Genomic DNA, 22,716 nt, shown 5'->3' with positions numbered 1-22,716 from the left:
GTAACGCTGGGCTCCGGCAGGGGGAGCTCTAGCCGCAGGTCTGTCAGTGTGGTCGCTGGCTGTAACGCTCGGCTCCGGCAGGGGGAGCTCTAGCCGCAGGTCTGTCAGTGAGGTCGCTCGCTGTAACGCTGGGCTCCGGCAGGGGGAGCTCTAGCCGCAGGTCTGTCAGTGAGGTCGCTGGCTGTAACGCTCGGCTCCGGCAGGGGGAGCTCTAGCCGCAGGTCTGTCAGTGAGGTCGCTGGCTGTAACGCTCGGCTCCGGCAGGGGGAGATCTAGCCGCAGGCCTGTCAGTGTGGTCGCTGGCTGTAACGCTGGACTCCGGCAGGGGAAGCTCTAGCCGCAGGTCTGTCAGTGAGGTCGCTGGCTGTAACGCTCGGCTCCGGCAGGGGGAGCTCTAGCCGCAGGTCGGTTAGTGTGGTCGCTGGCTGTAATGCTCGGCTCCGGCAAGGGGAGCTCTAGCCGCAGGTCTGTCAGTGAGGTCGCTGGCTGTAACGCTCGGCTCCGGCAGGGGGAGCTCTAGCCGCAGGTCTGTCAGTGAGGTCGCTGGCTGTAACGCTGGGCTCCGGCAGGGGGAGCTCTAGCCGCAGGTCTGTCAGTGAGGTCGCTCGCTGTAACGCTGGGCTCCGGCAGGGGGAGCTCTAGCCGCAGGTCTGTCAGTGTGGTCGCTGGCTGTAACGCTCGGCTCCGGCAGGGGGAGCTCTAGCCGCAGGTCTGTCAGTGAGGTCGCTCGCTGTAACGCTGGGCTCCGGCAGGGGGAGCTCTAGCCGCAGGTCTGTCAGTGTGGTCGCTGGCTGTAACGCTCGGCTCCGGCAGGGGGAGCTCTAGCCGCAGGTCTGTTAGTGAGGTCGCTGGCTGTAACGCTCGGCTCCGGCAGGGGGAGCTCTAGCCGCAGGCCTGTCAGTGAGGTCGCCGGCTGTAACGCTCGGCTCCGGCAGGGGGAGCTCTAGCCGCAGGTCTGTCAGTGTGGTCGCTCGCTGTAACGCTCGGCTCCGGCAGGGGGAGATCTAGCCGCAGGCCTGTCAGTGAGGTCACTGGCTGTAACGCTCGGCTCCGGCAGGGGGAGATCTAGCCGCAGGTCTGTTAGTGGGGTTGCCGGCTGTACCGCTCGGCTCCGGCAGGGGGAGCTCTAGCCGCAGGTCTGTTAGTGCGGTCGCTGGCTGTAACGCTCGGCTCCGGCAGGGGGAGATCTAGCCGCAGGTCTGTTAGTGCGGTCGCTGGCTGTAACACTCGGCTCCAGCAGGGGGAGCTCTAGCCGCAGGTCTGTTAGTGAGGTCACTGGCTGTAACGCTCGGCTCCGGCAGGGGGAGCTCTAGCCGCAGGTCTGTCAGTGAGGTCGCTGGCTGTAACGCTGGGCTCCGGCAGGGGGAGATCTAGCCGCAGGTCTGTTAGTGAGGTCGCTGGCTGTAACGCTGGGCTCCGGCAGGGGGAGCTCTAGCCGCAGGTCTGTCAGTGTGGTCGCTGGCTGTAACGCTCGGCTCCGGCAGGGGGAGCTCTAGCCGCAGGTCTGTCAGTGTGGTCGCTCGCTGTAACGCTGGGCTCCGGCAGGGGGAGCTCTAGCCGCAGGTCTGTCAGTGAGGTCGCTGGCTGTAACGCTGGGCTCCGGCAGGGGGAGCTCTAGCCGCAGGTCTGTCAGTGAGGTCGCTCGCTGTAACGCTGGGCTCCGGCAGGGGGAGCTCTAGCCGCAGGTCTGTCAGTGTGGTCGCTGGCTGTAACGCTCGGCTCCGGCAGGGGGAGCTCTAGCCGCAGGTCTGTCAGTGAGGTCGCTCGCTGTAACGCTGGGCTCCGGCAGGGGGAGCTCTAGCCGCAGGTCTGTCAGTGTGGTCGCTGGCTGTAACGCTCGGCTCCGGCAGGGGGAGCTCTAGCCGCAGGTCTGTTAGTGAGGTCGCTGGCTGTAACGCTCGGCTCCGGCAGGGGGAGCTCTAGCCGCAGGTCCTGTCTCTCGCAGCTCCTGGTAGTCTCTATGGTGTTTCCGGGCGCTGCGGACTCGGTTTGAAGGCCGCTGCTCGGGACGTGCTCGGTGGCTGCTCCCGGCGCCATGGGAAAGCGGGACAACCGGGTGGTGAGTGAGGCCGACTAATGAACCGGGGGGGAGGGGGAACTACATTACCCAGAATGCACTGCGAGCTGACACCCCAATACTGTGTATCAACCCCATCATACCCTCCCTGCACCCCAATACTGTGTATAAATCCCACCATACCCTGCCTGCACCCCAATACTGTGTATAAACCCCATCATACCCTCCCTGCACCCCAATACTGTGTATAAACCCATCATACCCTGCCTGCACCCCAATACTGTGTATCAACCCCATCATACCCTGCCTGCACCCCAATACTGTGTATCAACCCCATCATACCCTGCCTGCACCCCAATACTGTGTATCAACCCCATCATACCCTGCCTGCACCCCAATACTTTGTATCAACCCCCACCATACCCTGCCTGCACCCCAATACTGTGTATAAACCCCATCATACCCTGCCTGCACCCCAATACTGTGTATAAACCCCATCATACCCTGCCTGCACCCCAATACTGTGTATAAACCCCATCATACCCTGCCTGCACCCCAATACTGTGTATAAACCCCATCATACCCTGCCTGCACCCCAATACTGTGTATAAACCCCATCATACCCTGCCTGCACCCCAATACTGTGTATAAACCCCATCATACCCTGCCTGCACCCCAATACTGTGTATAAACCCCATCATACCCTGCCTGCACCCCAATACTGTGTATAAACCCCATCATACCCTGCCTGCACCCCAATACTGTGTATAAACCCCATCATACCCTGCCTGCACCCCAATACTGTGTATAAACCCCATCATACCCTGCCTGCACCCCAATACTGTGTATAAACCCCATCATACCCTGCCTGCACCCCAATACTGTGTATAAACCCCATCATACCCTGCCTGCACCCCAATACTGTGTATAAACCCCATCATACCCTGCCTGCACCCCAATACTGTGTATAACCCCCATCAGACACTGCACGCACCCCAATACTGTGTATAACCCCCATCAGACACTGCACGCACCCCAATACTGTGTATAACCCCCATCAGACACTGCACGCACCCCAATACTGTGTATAACCCCCATCAGACACTGCACCCCAATACTGTGTATAAACCCCACCATACCCTGCCTGCACCCCAATACTGTGTATAAACCCCACCATACCCTGCCTGCACCCCAATACTGTGTATAAACCCATCAGACCCTGCATGCACCCCAATACGGTGTATGGACCTCCGTATACCCTGCATAACGAGGTTATCTAGCAGTGACTGCTCCCTGCAGGCTCCATCTAGTCCTAATGTGTGAGCCATGGACACAGATATACTGAATGTGTATCATATTAAAGGCAACATAATAGGCTTCCTTACCAAACTGTGAATTGTAGTGAAATGAAAAACCAATGTCTGGTATTCAGGCGAAATAACTGAGGTTTAACTATTCTCCAACAAATCCCAGCTCGTCCATTGTGCAGATTTTATAAGTGGACATTCATAGTGTATTCAAAGCCAACTTCAAATATTATGTTTTTATACAAAAATGTTGTTTCCGAGTTGTGCATTTGTTTAAATGTTAATGTTACATGCAGGGCGTCTTTAATATCACTAGGACCCTGGGCAAAGCATTTTCAGGGACCCCCTGGGCACCCCTGGCATGTAATCACACCTTTCACATACATACTGACACGGACACATATACTGACACATACATACACTGACACACACATATACTGACAGACATGCTGACACAGACAGACATACGGACACACCCAGACACAAACATACTAACAGGCATGCTGACACGCACACAGACACATACCCTGACAGGCATACTGACATACTGACACACACACACCCTGACAGGCATACTGACATACTGACACACACACCCTGACAGGCATACTGACATACTGTCACACATACCCTGACAGGCATACTGACATACTGTCACACATACCCTGACAGGCATACTAACATACTGTCACACATACCCTGACAGGCATACTGACATACTGTCACACATACCCTGACAGGCATACTGTCACACATACCCTGACAGGCATACTGACATACTGTCACACATACCCTGACAGGCATACTGACATACTGTCACACATACCCTGACAGGCATACTGACATACTGTCACACACACCCTGACAGGCATTCTGACATACAGTCACACACACCCTGACAGGCATTCTGACATACTGTCACACACACCCTGACAGGCATTCTGACATACCGTCACACACACCCTGACAGGCATTCTGACATACCGTCACACACACCCTGACAGGCATTCTGACATACCGTCACACACACCCTGACAGGCATACTGACATACTGTCACACACACCCTGACAGGCATACTGACATACTGTCACACACACCCTGACAGGCATTCTGACATACTGTCACACACACCCTGACAGGCATACTGACATACTGTCACACACACCCTGACAGGCATACTGACATACTGTCACACACACCCTGACAGGCATACTGACATACTGTCACACACACCCTGACAGGCATACTGACATACTGACACACACACCCTGACAGGCATACTGACATACTGTCACACAGCTCGTCCATTGTGAAGATTTTATAAGTGGACATTCATAGTGTATTCAAAGCCAACTTCAAATATTATGTTTTTATACAAAAATGTTTTTTCCGAGTTGTGCATTTGTTTAAATGTTAATGTTACATGCAGGGCGTCTTTAATATCACTAGGACCCTGGGCAAAGCATTTTCAGGGACCCCCTGGGCACCCCTGGCATGTAATCACACCTTTCACATACATACTGACACGGACACATATACTGACACATACATACACTGACACACACATATACTGACAGACATGCTGACACAGACAGACATACGGACACACCCAGACACAAACATACTAACAGGCATGCTGACACGCACACAGACACATACCCTGACAGGCATACTGACATACTGACACACATACCCTGACAGGCATTCTGACATACTGTCACACACACCCTGACAGGCATTCTGACATACAGTCACACACACCCTGATAGGCATACTGACATACTGTCACACATACCCTGACAGGCATTCTGACATACTGTCACACACACCCTGACAGGCATTCTGACATACTGTCACACACACCCTGACAGGCATTCTGACATAATGTCACACACACCCTGACAGGCATTCTGACATACTGTCACACACACCCTGACAGGCATACTGACATACTGTCACACACACCCTGACAGGCATACTGACATACTGTCACACACACCCTGACAGGCATTCTGACATACTGTCACACACACCCTGACAGGCATTCTGACATACTGTCACACACACCCTGACAGGCATTCTGACATACAGTCACACACACCCTGACAGGCATTCTGACATACTGTCACACACACAGAAAGTTGTCGTGGGCAGCGGGGCCCCGCGTTAAAGACGGCCCTAGTTACATGTTAAAATGTAACACTACTGTCTGCTCTTACCTAGCTTTTATTTAGCCTTTATTGTGTCTATTTGACCTGTTTTACACAGATTATACAGAAAAGCAAATAGACATATATATGGATCTGCCTGTCTATATGTCACTTCTTTTCATCCTATTTTTTTTTTTTTTTGATGCATCAGCAGTCTCTAACCATGACCCCCCATACATTTGTGCTCTACATTTCCCAGTTGAGCTGGCTGTGTATCACACAAAAATGTAGTTTGCAAAAATGTGCTACCCCTTAGCCTGCACGTAATGCTTATCGAGACTAGAGCCGAGAAGTAGGACATTTTATGAACCAACGCCATGTTTTACTTTGTTGCACTTTGATGATCATAATACTGAGTGCTCTACTAAACTTTGTGTGATGGCTGCACGACTGTCCTATTTATTAGCCCTTGTAGATATAAAGATAAATGTTGGTTTTCCCTGCCATATTCCTGGCCTCACTACAGTGGGTATAAGTCTTCCAACCTCTAACGTGGACAGCGACACCTTCTAAGTAAAGAATAATAGGAACTCCCCTATGTCCCCATTCTAGCTTTTCATATTTTCATAGTACCTTCACTATTAGCCAATGTTCGTATATGGTTCTGCAGCTGGGAAGTCTTCAATATTGATACTCTCCGATGTATAGCTCATGTATGACAATAAATGAATTGTCAAATAGTATGCACACTGCTTACAGGGTAGGATGTTATTTATATGTCACCATATATTCAGTTACAATGTCTATGTGTATTATCTTATCTTGTCAGGCTTATATGAATCCCATAGCAATGGCTCGTGCCAGAGGACCGTCTTCCTCTGGCGGTCCGACGATACAGGATTATCTGAGTAGACCCAGGCCAACTTGGTGAGTGTGATTTTGTTTTTTGTTTGGTTTGTTTTGTTTTTTTTCTCTTCTCTCCAAGTTACAATACATGACAGGTGAAGGATTTCACAAGTCTGAAACTGCATTTTCAAAAACAGCAGTCGGATGCTTTTATTTTTCTTTGTGCTTTACTAATGAGTAGTATCTAATTTCAAAGGCACTTTATAAAAGTACTGCACTCTTATGAAAAATCAGCACTTCTATAGTTAATGGATGAAGCACCCCCAGCTGTCAGCCAACCAGAGAAGCTTTGCAAGTAATGCGCATGTAACTTCTTCTCACACCAACATGGTGTGCCCATGGAGGCAAGCTTCAGAGGTTTCTCAAAGAGAATAGGCTATTTTCCAGTGAAGAGACTTCCAGGGTAAATGGGGAGGGCTTGCAAAGGTTTGTTAAAAGCGCTTTTGCAAGCTATTTAAGATACATCCCCAGTGAATACATGCATGCATTCATTGAGGGTATATCTATTTAATAGCAATTTGTCATTTTTTTTTTTTTTTAATAACTACATTTGGTCAGTGGAGTAAGTAATGACATTATATTGAACTTCTGTCTGAACCTTAGCTGGACATGTTGGGAGGCACATGAATAGTGCTGTCTGTCAGGATGTATAAATCACATACTGGCAGGAGTAAGCCAGTCTAAAAGTCCTCCTTCTGTTTGGGTTAAATTGATTTTCTTTATTTTAAAGAAGTTCTTGGGTTCCAATAAATGGGGGGGAAATGATTGCTCTATGTGATTTTAAAGCATAATTGTCAATTCTGGAGAAGTGACAGTTGTTACTCATTCCCTCACCCCAGTAAAAACAATATTACAGCGTCTATTGGCAATTGAGCAGCAGAGGTTAAAAGAACAAAGTCAGTCTCCCCATATTGCCCTGGCTGCACTGAGTTTAGTCTCGGCAGTGACAAGAGTTCCTTTTTTATACAGAAAGCAATGTACCGTATATGAAATCAACCAAAATCTTCCAGATGACAACTTTTTGCACACATAATATTTTTTTATAATCGTTTTTATTTGCTTAAAGGATCACTATAGTGTCAGGAAAAAAAAAAAAAAAAATTCCTGACACTATGTCATCCTTGGGGGACCCTCAACCTCAGGATCCCCCTCCCGTGGCGCTAAAGTGTTTAAAACCCCTTTAGCAGCTTACCTTAATCCAGCACCGGGCTCCCTCGGCGCTGGTGATCTTTCCTCCCCCGCCGACGTCCGCTATTGAGTGGAGCGGAATGCGCGCACCTTCTAACAGTCCATAGGAAAGCATTTCTCAATTTTTTCCTATGGACGTTCTGCACGCTGAATGCAAATTTCGCAACCAATTTCGCAGAAGTGCCTCTAGCGGCTGTCAGGAAGACAGCCACTAGAGGTTGGATTAACCCTGCAATATAAACATCTGAAGGGTTAAAGGGACACTATAGTCACCCAGACCACTTCAGCCACTAGAGGCGCATCTGCGACGCTGGAGGCATATTATGCCTTCATCGCGCATAGTGTCCATAGGAAAGCATTGAGAAATGCTTTCCTATGGACACTTTGAATGCCCGCACGGCACTTGCCGTGCATGCACATTCCGCTCCTGTGATGTCGGCTGGGGGAGCTGACGGCGGGGGAGGAGAGGTCACCAGCGCCAAGGGAGCCCGGCGCTGGAATAAGGTAAGCTGCTGAAGGGGAGGGGGACCCTGAGGGTGCGGGCACCCTCAGGGCACTATAGTGTCAGGAAAACCGCTTTGTTTTCCTGACACTATAGTGATCCTTTAAAACCTGAGGAACCTGGCACCCAGACCACTTCATTGAGCTGAAGTGATCTGGGTGACTATAGTGTCCCTTTAATTCACACACATGGTCTTATGATAATTATAATTTTATCCACCTACTACTTAGTTAAATACAATTTGATTGAAATCCGTACAAGTGACCACATTGGGTTTTCAGCCATAATATCATTTTGTATTTTGTTATCAGAATAACATATTTTAAAAGTGTAGATGTTTGTTTTTTGTTTTGAACAGTTAGAACATATCTGATGCATGTATGACATCATTCTGATGGATGGTAAAACATTGTAGCGTACGTTTTTACAGTATATTTCCAAAGTTGTTGGGTAATGGCAACGCAGTCATCGTGAATCTAGCAGAAAATAGTGATAATAATGGCTCTAATTCAGAGGTCAAAACAAAGGGGGAATGACCAATGAATAGGTGCCAGAAAACCCTAAAGAATTACTCTCCCAAAGTAGGGGATAACCCTGAAATATTGTACGAGAAAAAGAGGAAGGAGGGCTCAAGGAAGCCCATGTGGAGAGTAATTTGGTAAAGGAGGTCCCTACCTTTTAATAATCCTAAGGGAGAAAGCACATAAGTAAATAAAATAAAATAAATAGACAGGAAGGTAGTGAGAGATCAAACAGAGGGGAGTATGTACAGAAAAGCAGCTGCCCACTGAACTGGAGCAAGCTGATTAGTATCCTAATTCCAAAAGTCAACCCCCCCCCCACAGAGATATGTGGCCTCACAGTAAATGGTTCCAAGTAGTCTAGAGAACTTAGGAGCGAGACTGGGAAAACTGCAGACTCTAAAGAGAGACCCTAATGAACCCCAAATTGCTCAGCCCATAACAGAGACCCTTGTATAGGGTAAACTGTCCCTAAGTACCTCAGCAGTGGTGGATAATCCACTAATGCCTACTAGAATACCATATCTCTTCCTGTCTAAATAGCTTAAATAAATCAATTTAAATTAATCCATAAGTGCTACCAATAAGAGTGCAAAAATAAATAAATAAAAGGCTAGCTCGACGCGCGTTTCGGCGTTTCAGCACGCCGTCGTCAGGAGCAATGAACTTGTAACGTTCCCTGGGGCTGTTTAAATACCCTGGTGTCTGATGATAAACTCTGCCGGCTGTGTACGGTCACGTGGGTGGCCGTTCGTGTCCGTCTGTAGTTGGTTGAGTCACTTGCTCAGTCCCGCCTCTCCTGGCCGCGTCATATGACGCGGACCGGTAATGATGGGGGTGTGTGTGCGACGTCTCTAGCCGCGCCCCTTGCCAGCCGCGTCATATTACGCGGTATCTGACGTGGGCGGTGAGGCGTGTTCACACACGATCGCGGAATAGTATCCGCCCCCAAGAGAAAAAAGACAGAGAAGGGGCAGCAATAGAACCTGTGGTTCAAATATAGCAATAGGGGACATAATAATCAGTGCTCACAAAATTACTTATGACGGTTAGTCAGAGAGGTATAGTATCATATAGCCCAGGGGATTATGGTGTCATGTCAGTCGCATACTGCCTAATTTAAAGATATAGACTTGCGAGAAAGACTTGACAGAACTTAAACAGCAGTGCTGATAAATGTACTTGTTGTAACAATTAATCAAGAGGTTACAAGATCAAGCAGCCCATAAGTCAAAACTGTAATGTCATGACAGTCGCATGGTGCCTAATTTAAAGGTATACACTTGCGAAGAAAACATGACAAAACATAAACAAAATATGTACATATAAATATAAATGCAAAAATGGTGTATTTATTTACAGTGTAATATCTTCATAACATAGGAATAGTAAGGACGTCCCTCTGATTTTAATAACATCCTAAATTAGAGAGTACAGAGAGATTAGACGCTTCTAAAGAAAAGCTGAAAAGGAGAAGCCCTCATTTAGGCCTGCGGGAGCTAGAGTTTTGAGTTTGTAAATCCAATATGATTCACGTTGTCTCAATTTTTTGTCCCAATCTCCCCTCCGTGCGGTTTGTGGGATGTATTCAATCCCTATGAATTTCAATTTGTCAGCGGAATTCTGGTGGTAAATTTTAAGATGGCGTGAGATTGGAGTCTCTAAAGGTCTTCTAACCGAATTAATGTGTTCTCTTATCCTTAATTTAAAGGGTCTAAAGGTTTTGCCAACATATTTTTGGCCGCATGAGCAGGTAAGTAGGTAGATGTCGCCCTCTGTCCTGCAATTAAAGAAAGAACGTACCGGAAAAGACTCCCTATTCTCACTGTCAGTGAATCTAGCATGTTGCATTTGGATTTGTCGGCATGAATGTTTTGTAGTATATTACAAATGCTGCCTGGTAAATCTGGCAACGAGCCCTTATTAAAAAAAAAAACGGTTTAATTTAGAAAACTTAGCAGAGAGGATATGTTCAGTTTTGTTTTTTTGTTTTTCTATATATCCTGGATAAGTATGCCTTGTTTCCTATTCCCTCTTTCTTTTTATAGGGAAGAAGTGAAAGAACAACTGGAAAAGAAAAAGAAAGGCTCCCGAGCTCTCGCAGAATTTGAAGAAAAAATGAATGAGGTTCATAGTTTATTTTCATAGGGGTCAATGGCAGTCAGTAATATCAGTTGGTGTGCATTTTGTTTTAAATAAGCCTAGCCGTGCAATACTTGGATAAATTAATTCTGTTTAGTTATTGTGGACCTTTTCTTGTTTTTCTGAACAATTTTTAGTGTTAACTGAAAGTAGACACACATTCTTTATTTTTAGTTTGATAAAATGTTTACATTGTGAGGGTGGAGCTTGATCACAGAGCAGAGAGGTCGCTATACTGTACAGATCCCGCACATTTTTACTTACCGTGGTAAATATCTCCCTACTCTCGCATGCTCTTGCCCAGATTCCGCCAGCGCTTGTCTCATATCCAGTCAATCGATGCCATTTTTATATGTCGCATCAGCAAAGAAGCAATGCTGCAGGACTGGGGCCTACTCCTCTCCTCAGCTCTGGAACAAGACCATCTATGTGGAGTGGAGCCTCCACAGGCAACCTCCGTCTGAACTACACAGATGGGACGAAGATCCCAAAAACCTCATGTCACTGCTCAGGCAGATACCAGAGTTATAGAACCTCTTTTTCAGCGACCTGCACAAAACAAAATCTGTTGGTGGCAGATATTGGAGTGGTGAAAGCGGACGTTCAAACAGTTACTGACAGAGTCAAATATACCGAGGAGGATGTCTTGCGCATTCACCAAAATATGTCCTCACTAACAGAAAATCTGCAACAGCGACAATTCACCCAACATACCATCACAATGCAAATTAGAGTAATACCTTGTACATCACCATGGAAGAACTACCTTATTATCTGCGTCACTCAATGACATTGATCCTCCCTCCAAGCCAAGAAGATAATTACTCATATTGCTTTAATAAATCATCATTGGCGCCGTCATCATTCATAGAGAAACGTCAAATCATGGCAGCATTTCAAGGCAAAATACCTTACTTGTTTGAATCATCCACTATTACTATATACAACGATCTTACTAGATCCACACTAGAAGACAACTACAACCTATGACTCTGCAACTACGAGAAGCTAACATGGAATACTCACAGTCAGCACTGTGCTCCTTCTCAGTCACCCTGTCTTCAAGATCACTTCCATAAAAGAAGTTGCTCCCTTGTTTACATAATTTGGACTCCCAGTGCCAACACTGACAGCTATACACACCTGGGACCTAGCCAGTCTAGTCACCCTCGTACTTAGAGGAAGAGAAGACCAATGTGCAGGGACTTGAGCAAAGATTGAGCTGGAGACTGTAGACTCCCAAGGAGAACACCGTTATATTTGTATTGTTTACTCTTTTCCCTTTTTTCTTTCTTAATTATCTCTCATCGTGTACAGCAGGTTAACCATTAACCCTGGGCTGTCATATATGGCAGTAAACCATTGTCCACCCTCTAGGCTATCTGTACCAAATCTCTGTTGAGCTTAAAGGGACACTGTAGTCACCAGAACAACTGCAGCTCATTGTATTCGTCTTGGTGGGTTTAATCCGTTCCTTTTGGATTTTTGCAGTAAACACTGTTTTTTCAGAGAAAATGTAGTGTTTAAATTACAGCGTAGGGGTACCCCCACTGGCATCTCCTTAGATGGCTACTAGAGGTGCTTCCTGGGGGGCGGCACTGACATTGTGTCTCCACCCTCTGCATGAAGACACTGAATTTTCCTCAGAGGGGTGCATTGATTCAATACATCTCTATGAGTAGATGCTGATTGACCAGGGCTGTGTTTGGCTTGTGCTGGCTCTGCCCCTGACCTGCCTCCTTGACAAGCTCAGCCAATCCAATGCTTCTCTATGGGAACGCATTGTGATTGGTCTGATCACCACTTCTAATGATGTCAGCCAACAAGGCAGATCGGGGGCAGAGCCAGCAGCTGCAAACTGAAATAAAGTTAAGATCTTACTTTACTTAGAGGGGCGGGGGGGGGGGGGGGGGGAGCTAGATAGTGTTTTTAACACTATATGGTCAGGAATACATGTTTGTGTTCCTGACCCTATAGTGTTCTTTTAAGCAGCATTATGATGGATCACTATAGCATGTTACATTAAACTATTCAATATGATCCTAATGTTACATATATATTTTCTAATTTATCTAAAGCTCCAGATTATATTAGACTGTTGACTGGGAGTGGGTATAATTCTAGACATACAACTTTAATCCTGATTAATATTCTCTATACACGGTGATATATGGTTTGCATTATTACATGTATCATCCTGCATGAAAAAGTTTACATTATGAAAACCCCTTGTTTATTTATTTTTCTTTGATTGTGAAGACTTGTTCTCGGTTGATGGAAAAACCTCTTGATAAACTGTTTCTTCTGCTTCTCAGAGTTGGAGAAAAGAGCTGGAAAAACACAGGGAAAAGATCATTTCTGGTAATGAGAATCCTTCTAAAAAGAAAGAGGTAAATCATTGAGGTTTATTGCTTTATAGCTTCAAATTTGAAACAATCACCATAAATGAATTGGGTTATTGGCTAAAGTGAGAATTCAAAGTGAATTACAAATTTGAGGCCAGAGTAGAAAAGGCGTAGTTGACCTAGAGAAATCTTCCAGTTCGGCTGGTTTTACCTTAAATTTGAAATTCACTTTGAATCCACCTTAAATCCGCACTGTAGTAAAAAAACCTTGTAACAGAACATCTTGGGGGAATGGAAAAATGTGAGATTAAATGCTTAAGAAGAGTTCTGTCTGAGTGTTTTGACTTTTATGACACATATAGATACGAAACTGAAAAATACATCATGCTCAAAAAAAGCATAAATCCCCAGTGCTCTACGTATACATTTTGGTGCAAAGAGGTTTTCTGTTACCTTGCATATACTTGCTTATCATTGCTTAATAGATATTTGCATGCCCCCAATTTTTTTCACTGCATTGCCGTTCGGTTTGTGCTGGGGAAATGACCAATCATAGTCTTCTGAGCATGTGTGTTGGTGGGAGGGGGCGTGGAGGATGAAGGGCCCGGGGTAGGAAGCGATTTCTCACATAAATGGACACTTTTATAAAGTGCAAAGAAAATGGAATACTCCCATATAAAGCACTTCAGCAAGCTGAATGTCTTTGTGTATGGCATGTTCATTTAAATAACCGCTTGTATTTCACATGTTTTGTTTGCCTATAACTGCTAAATATTAACTGTTGTTTCAAAATGTCACTAAAAATGCAGCTTTTTTTTCCCCTTAATCTTGTTTAGTAGTTAGTTTTCTTTTCTTTAGTTATTTGTTCTTTGACAACTTTTTATTCCCACTCCCCACAGAAAAAGAAAAAAGAGAAGAAAAAATCTGCTGGGGTGAGAACGGTTTTTTAATCATAATTAATGATATTGTACAGATTAACTTTTTTAATTTCCTGCAGATATTTAAGTATTGGATATGCAATATATAATACAGATTCCTGATTTATTCATATTAGCATACAAACCACACTGCTATTGGTAACTTTAATTTACCATTTATGTGCGGGTCTGTCTCCAGGAAGTTCTCTCTTAAACACGTCTAGTACCTTTAAAGATTTGCAGCTCATTCCTAAAGAAAATAAATGAACAGTTGAGATAGATATGTGTGTGTGTATATAAATTAGGCACGTTACATTCCGTATAACGAATACTATCATACATACATGTATAGCTTGGTGGAAAGACGAGACAGGGGGGATATGATAGAAACATTTAAATACATAACGGGAATCAACACAGTAAAGGAGGAGACTATATTTAAAAGAAGAAAAACTACCACAACAAGAGGACATAGTCTTAAATTAGAGGGGCAAAGGTTTAAAAATAATATCAGGAAGTATTACTTTACTGAGAGGGTAGTGGATGCATGGAATAGCCTTCCAGCTGAAGTGGTAGAGGTTAACACAGTAAAGGAGTTTAAGAATGCGTGGGATAGGCATAAGGCTATCCTAACTATAAGATAAGGCCAGGGACTAATGAAAGTATTTAGAAAACTGGGCAGACTAGATGGGCCGAATGGTTCTTATCTGCCGTCACATTCTATGTTACTTCAGGGTTATGTTGGTATTGCTAAATTATAGCATAGTTCAAATCTTCAAAACATTTTAGTGGCAGAATTGTAATTCTAAGAGAATTGTGCTTGTTTAAAATGTGCGTCTCACAAGTTTTACTTTCTGTTGTCTGTGGTCAAGTTTTCTTCATCATCTTCCCCTTCTTCATCGAGTTCTGATTCTTCCTGCAGCTCAGATGAATCTGACAATGAGGTGAGATCCATTTATTTGATGTAGTAAACATAATAGATTGTCCCTCTGTATATTTTATTTAATTTTAAAAATGCATTCGGAGTCATTCTTGTGTTTACATTGTGCTTTTGTAGAGCAAGAAAAAACAAGCTAAAAGAAAGAAGAAGAAAAAATATTCCTCCCGCAAGACTTCTGATAGTAGTTCAGACATGGATTCAGACAGCAAGGTACACTTTGTCAGTCAGTTTTTAACTATGTGGACACCAACTAACCATTGACTTCATCAGTTTGAGTTTCACCTTTTGCTAACCGGTGTGTGATATACAGCACAGACAAACATTGGTTATACTAGATGTTTTTAAACATGACACTATCATAGAATGCTGCCTTTGCTCTGAGTCAGGTTGTAAAATTAGTGTCCTTCTGGATCTATCTGCCCCAGTTTACTAGAAGTGTAATTGCCATGAAGTGGAAGTATCTAAAAGCAACAACAGCCCAACCACAGCAAGAACTGTGTCAGGAGAATCATGAAATGGGTTTCCATGGCTAAGCAGCTTTTCTATAGGTGTGATAGGTGTCCACATGCCCTTGGATATATGGAGTTTGTGTGCACTTATGTAATGAAATATTGAAAAATGTTTCAGTAGCTTTTCTTTGGTGTTTTTTTTTCTTCCCTGTTTTGTTTTTTAAAGTTTCTTGTGTATATTTTGTCAGTAACTCAAGAAGATTTTTTTTTTAAACTAGAGATCTGTAAAATACGGCAACTGGTAGATATCCCTTCATATGCCATTATTAGCCCTTATCAGCTTGACAAAGGCCCTAAGGGGTCGAAACGTTGCATTTTGGTTCTTGGGTCCAATAAAATTGCCTATTGTTTGGAACATTTTGGAATGCCTGGATTACATTTCTACTTATATATGTTATATCTGGTCTCTTTGGTACTGGGACTGATCTAAGAGCACCCTAGGATTCCAGGGCGAAGGGCTGAGTGCAGTTCCATGACTTGTCTATAGATTATTAGACCTTTTGTCATATCCGATGTATAAAAGAGTGATTTCTTAAATTTTTTCCATACAGATTTCAATGTTCTACTATTTTTTTTGGTGAATAACCCTGCTAAAGGTCAAAGAGAATGTAATTGTCAATAGGTTTGCAAAGTTAGTGCTATTCATTTCATATTTCATATTTTCAGTTATGGACTATTGCAGTTATGAATTCACAACAACCACATGCTCCCCTGTTTACATGTTGTGTGCGATTTTCATGTGTAATTGATATATTGTGGTTTCTGTAGGACAGCCTGAAAAAGAAGAAATCGAAAGATGATCCGGACAGAGACAAGGTGATAATGATCTTAAATAATATGTCTGTATCTTAATGGTTTGCTTGGAATTTTTGGACCCTTTCTGCTATGACTGTGTGGCTTTTCATTCGGTTAATAGTATTTTAGAAACATAGAAGCATAGAATGTGACGGCAGATAAGAACCATTCGGCCCATCTAGTCTGCCCAGTTTTCTAAATACTTTCATTAGTCCCTGGCCTTATCTTATAGTTAGGATAGCCTTATGCCTATCCCACGCATGCTTAAACTCCTTTACTGTGTTAACCTCTACCACTTCAGCTGGAAGGCTATTCCATGCATCCACTACCCTCTCAGTAAAGTAATACTTCCTGATATTATTTTTAAACCTTTGTCCCTCTAATTTAACACTATGTCCTCTTGTTGTGGTAGTTTTTCTTCTTTTAAATATAGTCTCCTCCTTTACTGTGTTGATTCCCTTTATGTATTTAAATGTTTCTATCATATCCCCCTGTCTCGTCTTTCCTCCATGCTATACATGTTAAGATCCTTTAACCTTTCCTGGTAAGTTTTATCCTGCAATCCATGAACCTGCAATCCATGAACTCTCTCTAAGGTATCAATATCCTTCTTCAGATAGGGTCTCCAGTACTGTGTACAGTACTCCAAGTGAGGTCTCACCAGTGTTCTGTACAATGGCATGAGCACTTCCCTCTTTCTACTGCTAATACCTCTCCCTATACAACCAAGCATTCTGCTAGCATTTCCTGCTGCTCTATTACATTGTCTGCCTACCTTTAAGTCATCAGAAATAATCACCCCTAAATCCCTTTCCTCAGATGTTGAGGTTAGGACTCTATCAAATATTCTGTACTCTGCCCTTGGGTTTTTACGTCCAAGATGCATTATCTTGCACTTATCCACATTAAATGTCAGTTGCCACAACTCTGACCATTTTTCTAGTTTACCTAAATCATTTTCCATTTGGCTTATCCCTCCTGGAACATCAACCCTGTTACATATCTTAGTATCATCCGCAAAAAGACACACCTTACCATCAAGACCTTCTGCAATATCACTAATAAAAATATTAAAGAGAATGGGTCCAAGTACAGATCCCTGAGGTACCCCACTGGTGACAATATAATCTTTTCAATAACCTTCAGAAAATGGTGGTGGGTGTGCAGTAGGGCCCTTGTTGAGACTGACCCTGACATCCATAACTAAATGATAGCATATTCAAGGGGAAATATTGACTTATCCAATATATTGAGTAAATGCTATTGTGAGGTTTCCTAAATATTTAATGAAGAAATCTACACAGCAGTAATAATTTATCTATATTGGTGAATTGTGTGCCCCCATCTTGGCTTCCTTTCCGTTATCATTCAAACTTTTCGGCTATTGGATATTGCGGTGGAGGAGAAATAAAAACAGAAAGTGTAATTTGCTTTGTGTACGCTGGGTTTATTCACCATCTTATGATAAAGATTTAGCAAACATTTTAAAGAGAGCATGACCTGAATAAATGATTTTCCATTATTTGTGCAGTGCTGTGAAAGACCCGCTTTAATCTCCTGCTGTGTGTGCTCCCAACATGCCAAGCAATGCAGCTTGCTGCTCGGCATTATGGGGTATTGCTTATTGTGATGCCCAAACACACTGCAGCTGTTTGTAATGCCATACCAGCGCTATAGTTGTAAAAAGTTTATTTCTTGCAAATGACCTTTTTTGTATTACTTTTCCAAGCAATCTGATTTCCTTAAAAGTGCCCCCATTCCATAATTCTGCAATAGAAATAAATGCAGTAACTTGGTGTGTAATGAATAGTTTAAAGGGACACTATAGTCACCAGAACAACTACAGCTTATTGAATTTGTTCTGGTGAGTAGAATCATTACCTTCAGGCTTTTTGCTGTAAACACTGTCTTTTCAGAGAAAATGCAGTGTTTACATTACAGCCTAGTGATAACTTCACTGGCCACTCCTCAGATAGCTGTTAGAGATCCTTCCTGGGTCATGGCTGCCTAAAATGCATCCAAACATTCAGTGTCTCCTCCCTCTGCATGCAGACACTGAACTTTCCTCATATATATTCATTGATTCAATTCATCTCTATGAGGAGATGCTGATTGGCCAGGGCTGTGTTTGAATCATGCTTGCTCTGCCTCCTTGTCAGTCTCAGACAATCCTAAGGGGAAGCATTGTGATTGGATCAGGCTTCCACTTCTGATGATGTCAGCAGATTGCTTGTTTTTCTGAGGCAAACGGCATGCAGAGTTACAGCTTCAGGCTTGAATACAGTAAAATTTGGCTTTATTTATGGAGGCATGAGGTGGGGGGGAGGAGGGGGCTAGATTATGGTTTTAACACTATAGGGTCAGGAATACATGTTTGTGTTCCTGACCCTTTACTGATCCTTTAATGGTAGTATAGGTACTTGATTAATTAGGTTTTGTTTTTTTACATGGACTTAAATGCTTTATAAACGTACACCTGCCACAAGTATTTTAGTCAATCTTAATGCAGAGGAAATAAACTTGTTAGTCATATGACCCAGTCTTTGTGTACAGGGCAGAAAACGGAGAAGGACTGAAGAAGATCATAAACATTCATCATCAGAATATTGTTCCAGATCAGAATCTGATGAAGAGGTCAGTCTAAATATATATATTATAATCTTGTTTTGCAACTATTAATACAAGTATTTTATTTATTTTTAAGGAGCTCTTTATTAATAAAAGGAGCACTTATAAAAATGATTATTGTAATTATTTTTAGCATTAAAAAATGTGTTCCTTGTTAATTCCCTGGCAATAACAGTAATTTTGGTGCACAAAAATAAAATTCTGCTGTTTGGGAAAGAGTTAGAAAGGCGGAAGAAAAGAGAGACTAACCCGCTCAGCATAGCATGGTTTTCTCTTTTTCCCTTCTTTGGAATTTGATTGACCACTCAGTCGGTTAATTGTCATGTTAGCATTGTGAAAGATAAAAGGGTTGACTTGGAAAGCAGTTTATTTTCAGAATGAAACTTAGAATGTATTTACAAAAAAAGGTGAAATCCTAAAATAGTATTTTCTTTAGCATTTACCTCCTGTCACTGTACTGAATGAAGTATTACTTTAAAATGCACAAAAATATTGCAAGCGTTGATGGCATGAAAAAATAGACAAAATATATACAATCTTCTCTTAATACGTGTTGAAATCATGTGTGTAGCCGACCCCAAGGAGCACTTAAAATGTGAGCAATGTCACTGAGACAAACATGATAACCTGTGCAATAATCTCAGAGTTCAGTCCACACCATGCATTGTGATTGTCTGTGTGTGGGGCTCCAGAGGCAGGATATACTCCACTTTGGACACGTGGAGCAGGTCTGCTTTAGTTTTCATTTAAAAAGGAAACAAATCAGTGGTAGTTCACAGTAGAATGATAACATACCATGCATGTAAATCAAAGTATGATATTTCCAGAGGGCGTGTGAAAGTGTATACTGAGGAAACCATGGTTAGAGAGCAGACGTCTTCCCAGAGGTCTGATAATTAAATTACTTGTCCGAGAACAAGCAATTCCTATTTTCACCACTAAGTGGCACTTTGTTTTCTCGGACTTTAATGCAGATAGTTATAATGGACTCTGAAAAAGTTCGTGCATCATTCAGAAAATTGATAAAGAGGATATTTGTCTCTTAATTAGGGCCTCCATCTTGTTAATTGTGGTTATTATATTTAAAGAGGCTCTGTCAGCCTATACTTACCCAGGATCTGGCCACATAAGTCGGCTACTAGTTGTGTTCTATAACGAAACGGAAGCCTCTGCCGCTCAGCTCCCACCTGGGGAGTTTTCGGGCTCTCACCTCCCCGGCCAGCAGCCTGTGCTGACCGCATCGATATTCTTTATACCTATGCCTAGAGGAGCCTGTCCATTCCGTGTGCCGGGACAAGAACAACTGGGGAACCTTGGAGGTACAGGGGTAATAAGGGAAGCGGCAGGCGGGATCTCAATTGAATATTTAAATTTTGGGGGGAGCTTCTTGTCCACTGGAGAAGATACAACCCACTTGCTACAGTACTGCCACTATACTAAGGAAAAGGGAATTTACTATAAGTACAATTACTGTTTTTTTAAATGTTTACATTCTTAGCTTAAAGGGACACCCCAAGCAACATAAATACGTGCAGAGGAGCTCTTCTGCATTCTGGGTATTATATGCAGATTAATTCAGGAGAAAAGAAGCAGCCTACTCTAGTTTACAGTGCTCGGTTAACTCCTTCATAACAAGCGTGTTGGCATATCAGACAAGTCAGTTTGTTTGTTCTCTCCCAAAAGAATACGACAATTTATTAAATGCATTTGTTTGACATATTTAGAGCACATTCGTTTTAATTTTGGAAGATAAGTAGCTTTAATTAGTGAGATAAAAATTATCAAACCACTTGAATCAAATTAAAATTCTGCAAAGAGTCAGGATATCCGAACTCTAGATGTCTGAATAACGTTCTTTCTTTTTTTTACTTTCATTTTTCAGGTTCACAGTAAAAAGAAAAAATGCACAGAAGAAAAGGCTGTAAGTATTTTACTTAAAGGGGGAACTGTGAAATGTGGGAGTTTAACACCCCGTTAGCTTGTTGCTAGGTTTGTATGCCACAATATACATTATTGAACCCTCGTTATGTTGTGCTCAATAAGGGCAATTGTTTATATTTGATGCTTTGGAAAGAATATTCAAGTGCACGTGCCCTCCTATAGCATCATGGGACAGAAGCTGCAACGGTAAGTATGTTTTTATAGTTCTGCTACACTGCTCACTCAAGTGCTTTTAGCAGTGTTTACTGGAATGTGTGAATGAGGAACTATTGTGATTAACAATTTACCGTTCCTGTTTATATTTTTATGATTCTTTATTTTATTTTTTTTACATTCCTGTTTTTAAAGTAAGGTTTTTTTTGTTTATTTTCTGTTTACATATTGTACCAGCCATACTGTGTGTATATGTATCTAAGTATGTGTGTATGGCATATGATATTGTTATGACATTACAACTCCGCAATGAGAGAGAGAAATATTCTGATTGGATCGTTAATTGGAATGTGTCATCCTTGTTGACATTTTGATTAGTTACTTTGACCACTATGACAACTCCTGCTTTTAGAAGTGGTTGTGCTGGTGGGAGTCTGCATCTTTTTTTTGCTTGATATGTGCACTGTTGTGCCGATGCCTGGTTATCCCATCGGAACACGTGACTTAGGCAGCTCAGAAGTCTGTTACGGGCAGCCTAATATCAATTCTATGCAAAAATACATCTAATGCTGTAAACTAATCTCCTTGCAAATCAGCTCTGGGAGAGTCCCTGTGCAAGGGGATGCTTGATCTGCCCTCCTTCCCTTAATTGTGCCCCCCCCCCCTCCCGCTGTCCCAACCTTCATATAGTACTTGATATTTATTTTTATTTTTTTCGGTTGCACCTATCCTCGATCATAGGAAGAATAGTTAATCAATTCCGTCACTCCATTAAATAATGCTCCTTCCCAATGGTGAGTGCATTTCCTTCTACTAGTATTGCTGGTAATATTATATCATTGACAAATAGAGTATATTTACATCTTGTTTCCAGTGGGGCTAAGCATTATTATACTGGAATATGTGTTCAGAAGACTTGACTACTGTGACTAAAACCAGTTCTAATAATCTATTGCCATCAGTTGTGCAGGATCTGTGTTGTGGTTTGTCTGCAGCTGCCCTGCTTGGCTGACAGGTTCCCTTTACATCTGACACCCGAGGGTCTTGCTCAATGTTTGCTCTGTTGGTTTTGTAGAATGAATTGCTGTAACATGCCGAGTATTATTTTACAACCTGTTTTTTTCTTTAATAATAGGATAAAGTAAAAAAGAAAAAGAAGCACAAGAAACATAACAAGAAGAAGAAGAAAAAGGGTATTAGCCCAAGCTCGGATTCTGGATAACACAATAATCGAACATGTGCATTGATTGAAACTGCGTATATACCAGGAGAGTGATGCAAAATGTTTATATACCCCACTAGGCACTAAAATCGTTAAAAGCTCAGACTGTGAAATGGGCTGGCATGCATTTTTTGTTAATGTTGTTCGGGATTTTATAGCGAACACTTGATTAACGTGCATATTATGGACTTTTTTTAATTTATTTTTTTTAAGGATCCACAAGGAATGTAGGTGATAGTTCACTACAAGTAGGTATATGCATAATCCGTACACAGTGCTGGCAAACGCATAGATTCAAAATGTTTGAGAATCACTTTTTCTTCTGACAAGATGCTCAAAAATGGAAAAGAAGTAGATGTGCATGCAGCCGCCTGTCCTCAAATGCCCTAATGCACAATATATCGGTCATTTGTGGACGAGGATGCTGCGTTGGCATCCATTTCTGGTGGCTATCTTTATACTGTTCTATTGCCAATAATCATGGCACCAGAAATGAACTGATTGGTGAGTTATTGCATTTAATTGTATATGT

The 22,716-nt window shown here is 42.9% G+C and overlaps 1 protein-coding gene across 1 annotated transcript; it reads left to right on the top strand.

Annotated features, from left to right (window-relative positions):
• The first annotated feature begins 1,964 nt into the window (after window positions 1-1,964).
• FAM133B (family with sequence similarity 133 member B) lies at window positions 1,965-22,197 on the top strand. The gene is made up of 11 exons (XM_063452648.1): window positions 1,965-2,059; window positions 6,305-6,402; window positions 10,641-10,719; window positions 13,050-13,124; window positions 13,979-14,011; window positions 14,869-14,940; window positions 15,054-15,146; window positions 16,214-16,261; window positions 18,794-18,874; window positions 20,751-20,789; window positions 22,098-22,197. Exons 1-11 carry the CDS (start codon window positions 2,036-2,038, stop codon window positions 22,182-22,184), a joined length of 729 nt encoding a protein of 242 aa, XP_063308718.1. The 5' UTR covers window positions 1,965-2,035; the 3' UTR covers window positions 22,185-22,197.
• The last annotated feature ends 519 nt before the right edge of the window (window positions 22,198-22,716 follow it).

This window comes from Pelobates fuscus, chromosome 4 (assembly GCF_036172605.1).
Source record: "Pelobates fuscus isolate aPelFus1 chromosome 4, aPelFus1.pri, whole genome shotgun sequence".
Lineage (NCBI taxonomy): Eukaryota > Metazoa > Chordata > Amphibia > Anura > Pelobatidae > Pelobates > Pelobates fuscus.
Note: the sequence above shows the minus strand (reverse complement) of the source record. Positions and strands in the feature narration are given on the sequence as shown.

Excerpts from the sequence above, each read along its gene's own strand:
- FAM133B (XM_063452648.1), top strand. The coding sequence starts at position 2,036 with ATGGGAAAGCGGGACAACCGGGTG. Across the intron at positions 16,262-18,793 it reads ATGATCCGGACAGAGACAAG|GGCAGAAAACGGAGAAGGAC; the intron begins GTGATAATGATC and ends CTTTGTGTACAG. Across the intron at positions 18,875-20,750 it reads GATCAGAATCTGATGAAGAG|GTTCACAGTAAAAAGAAAAA; the intron begins GTCAGTCTAAAT and ends TTCATTTTTCAG.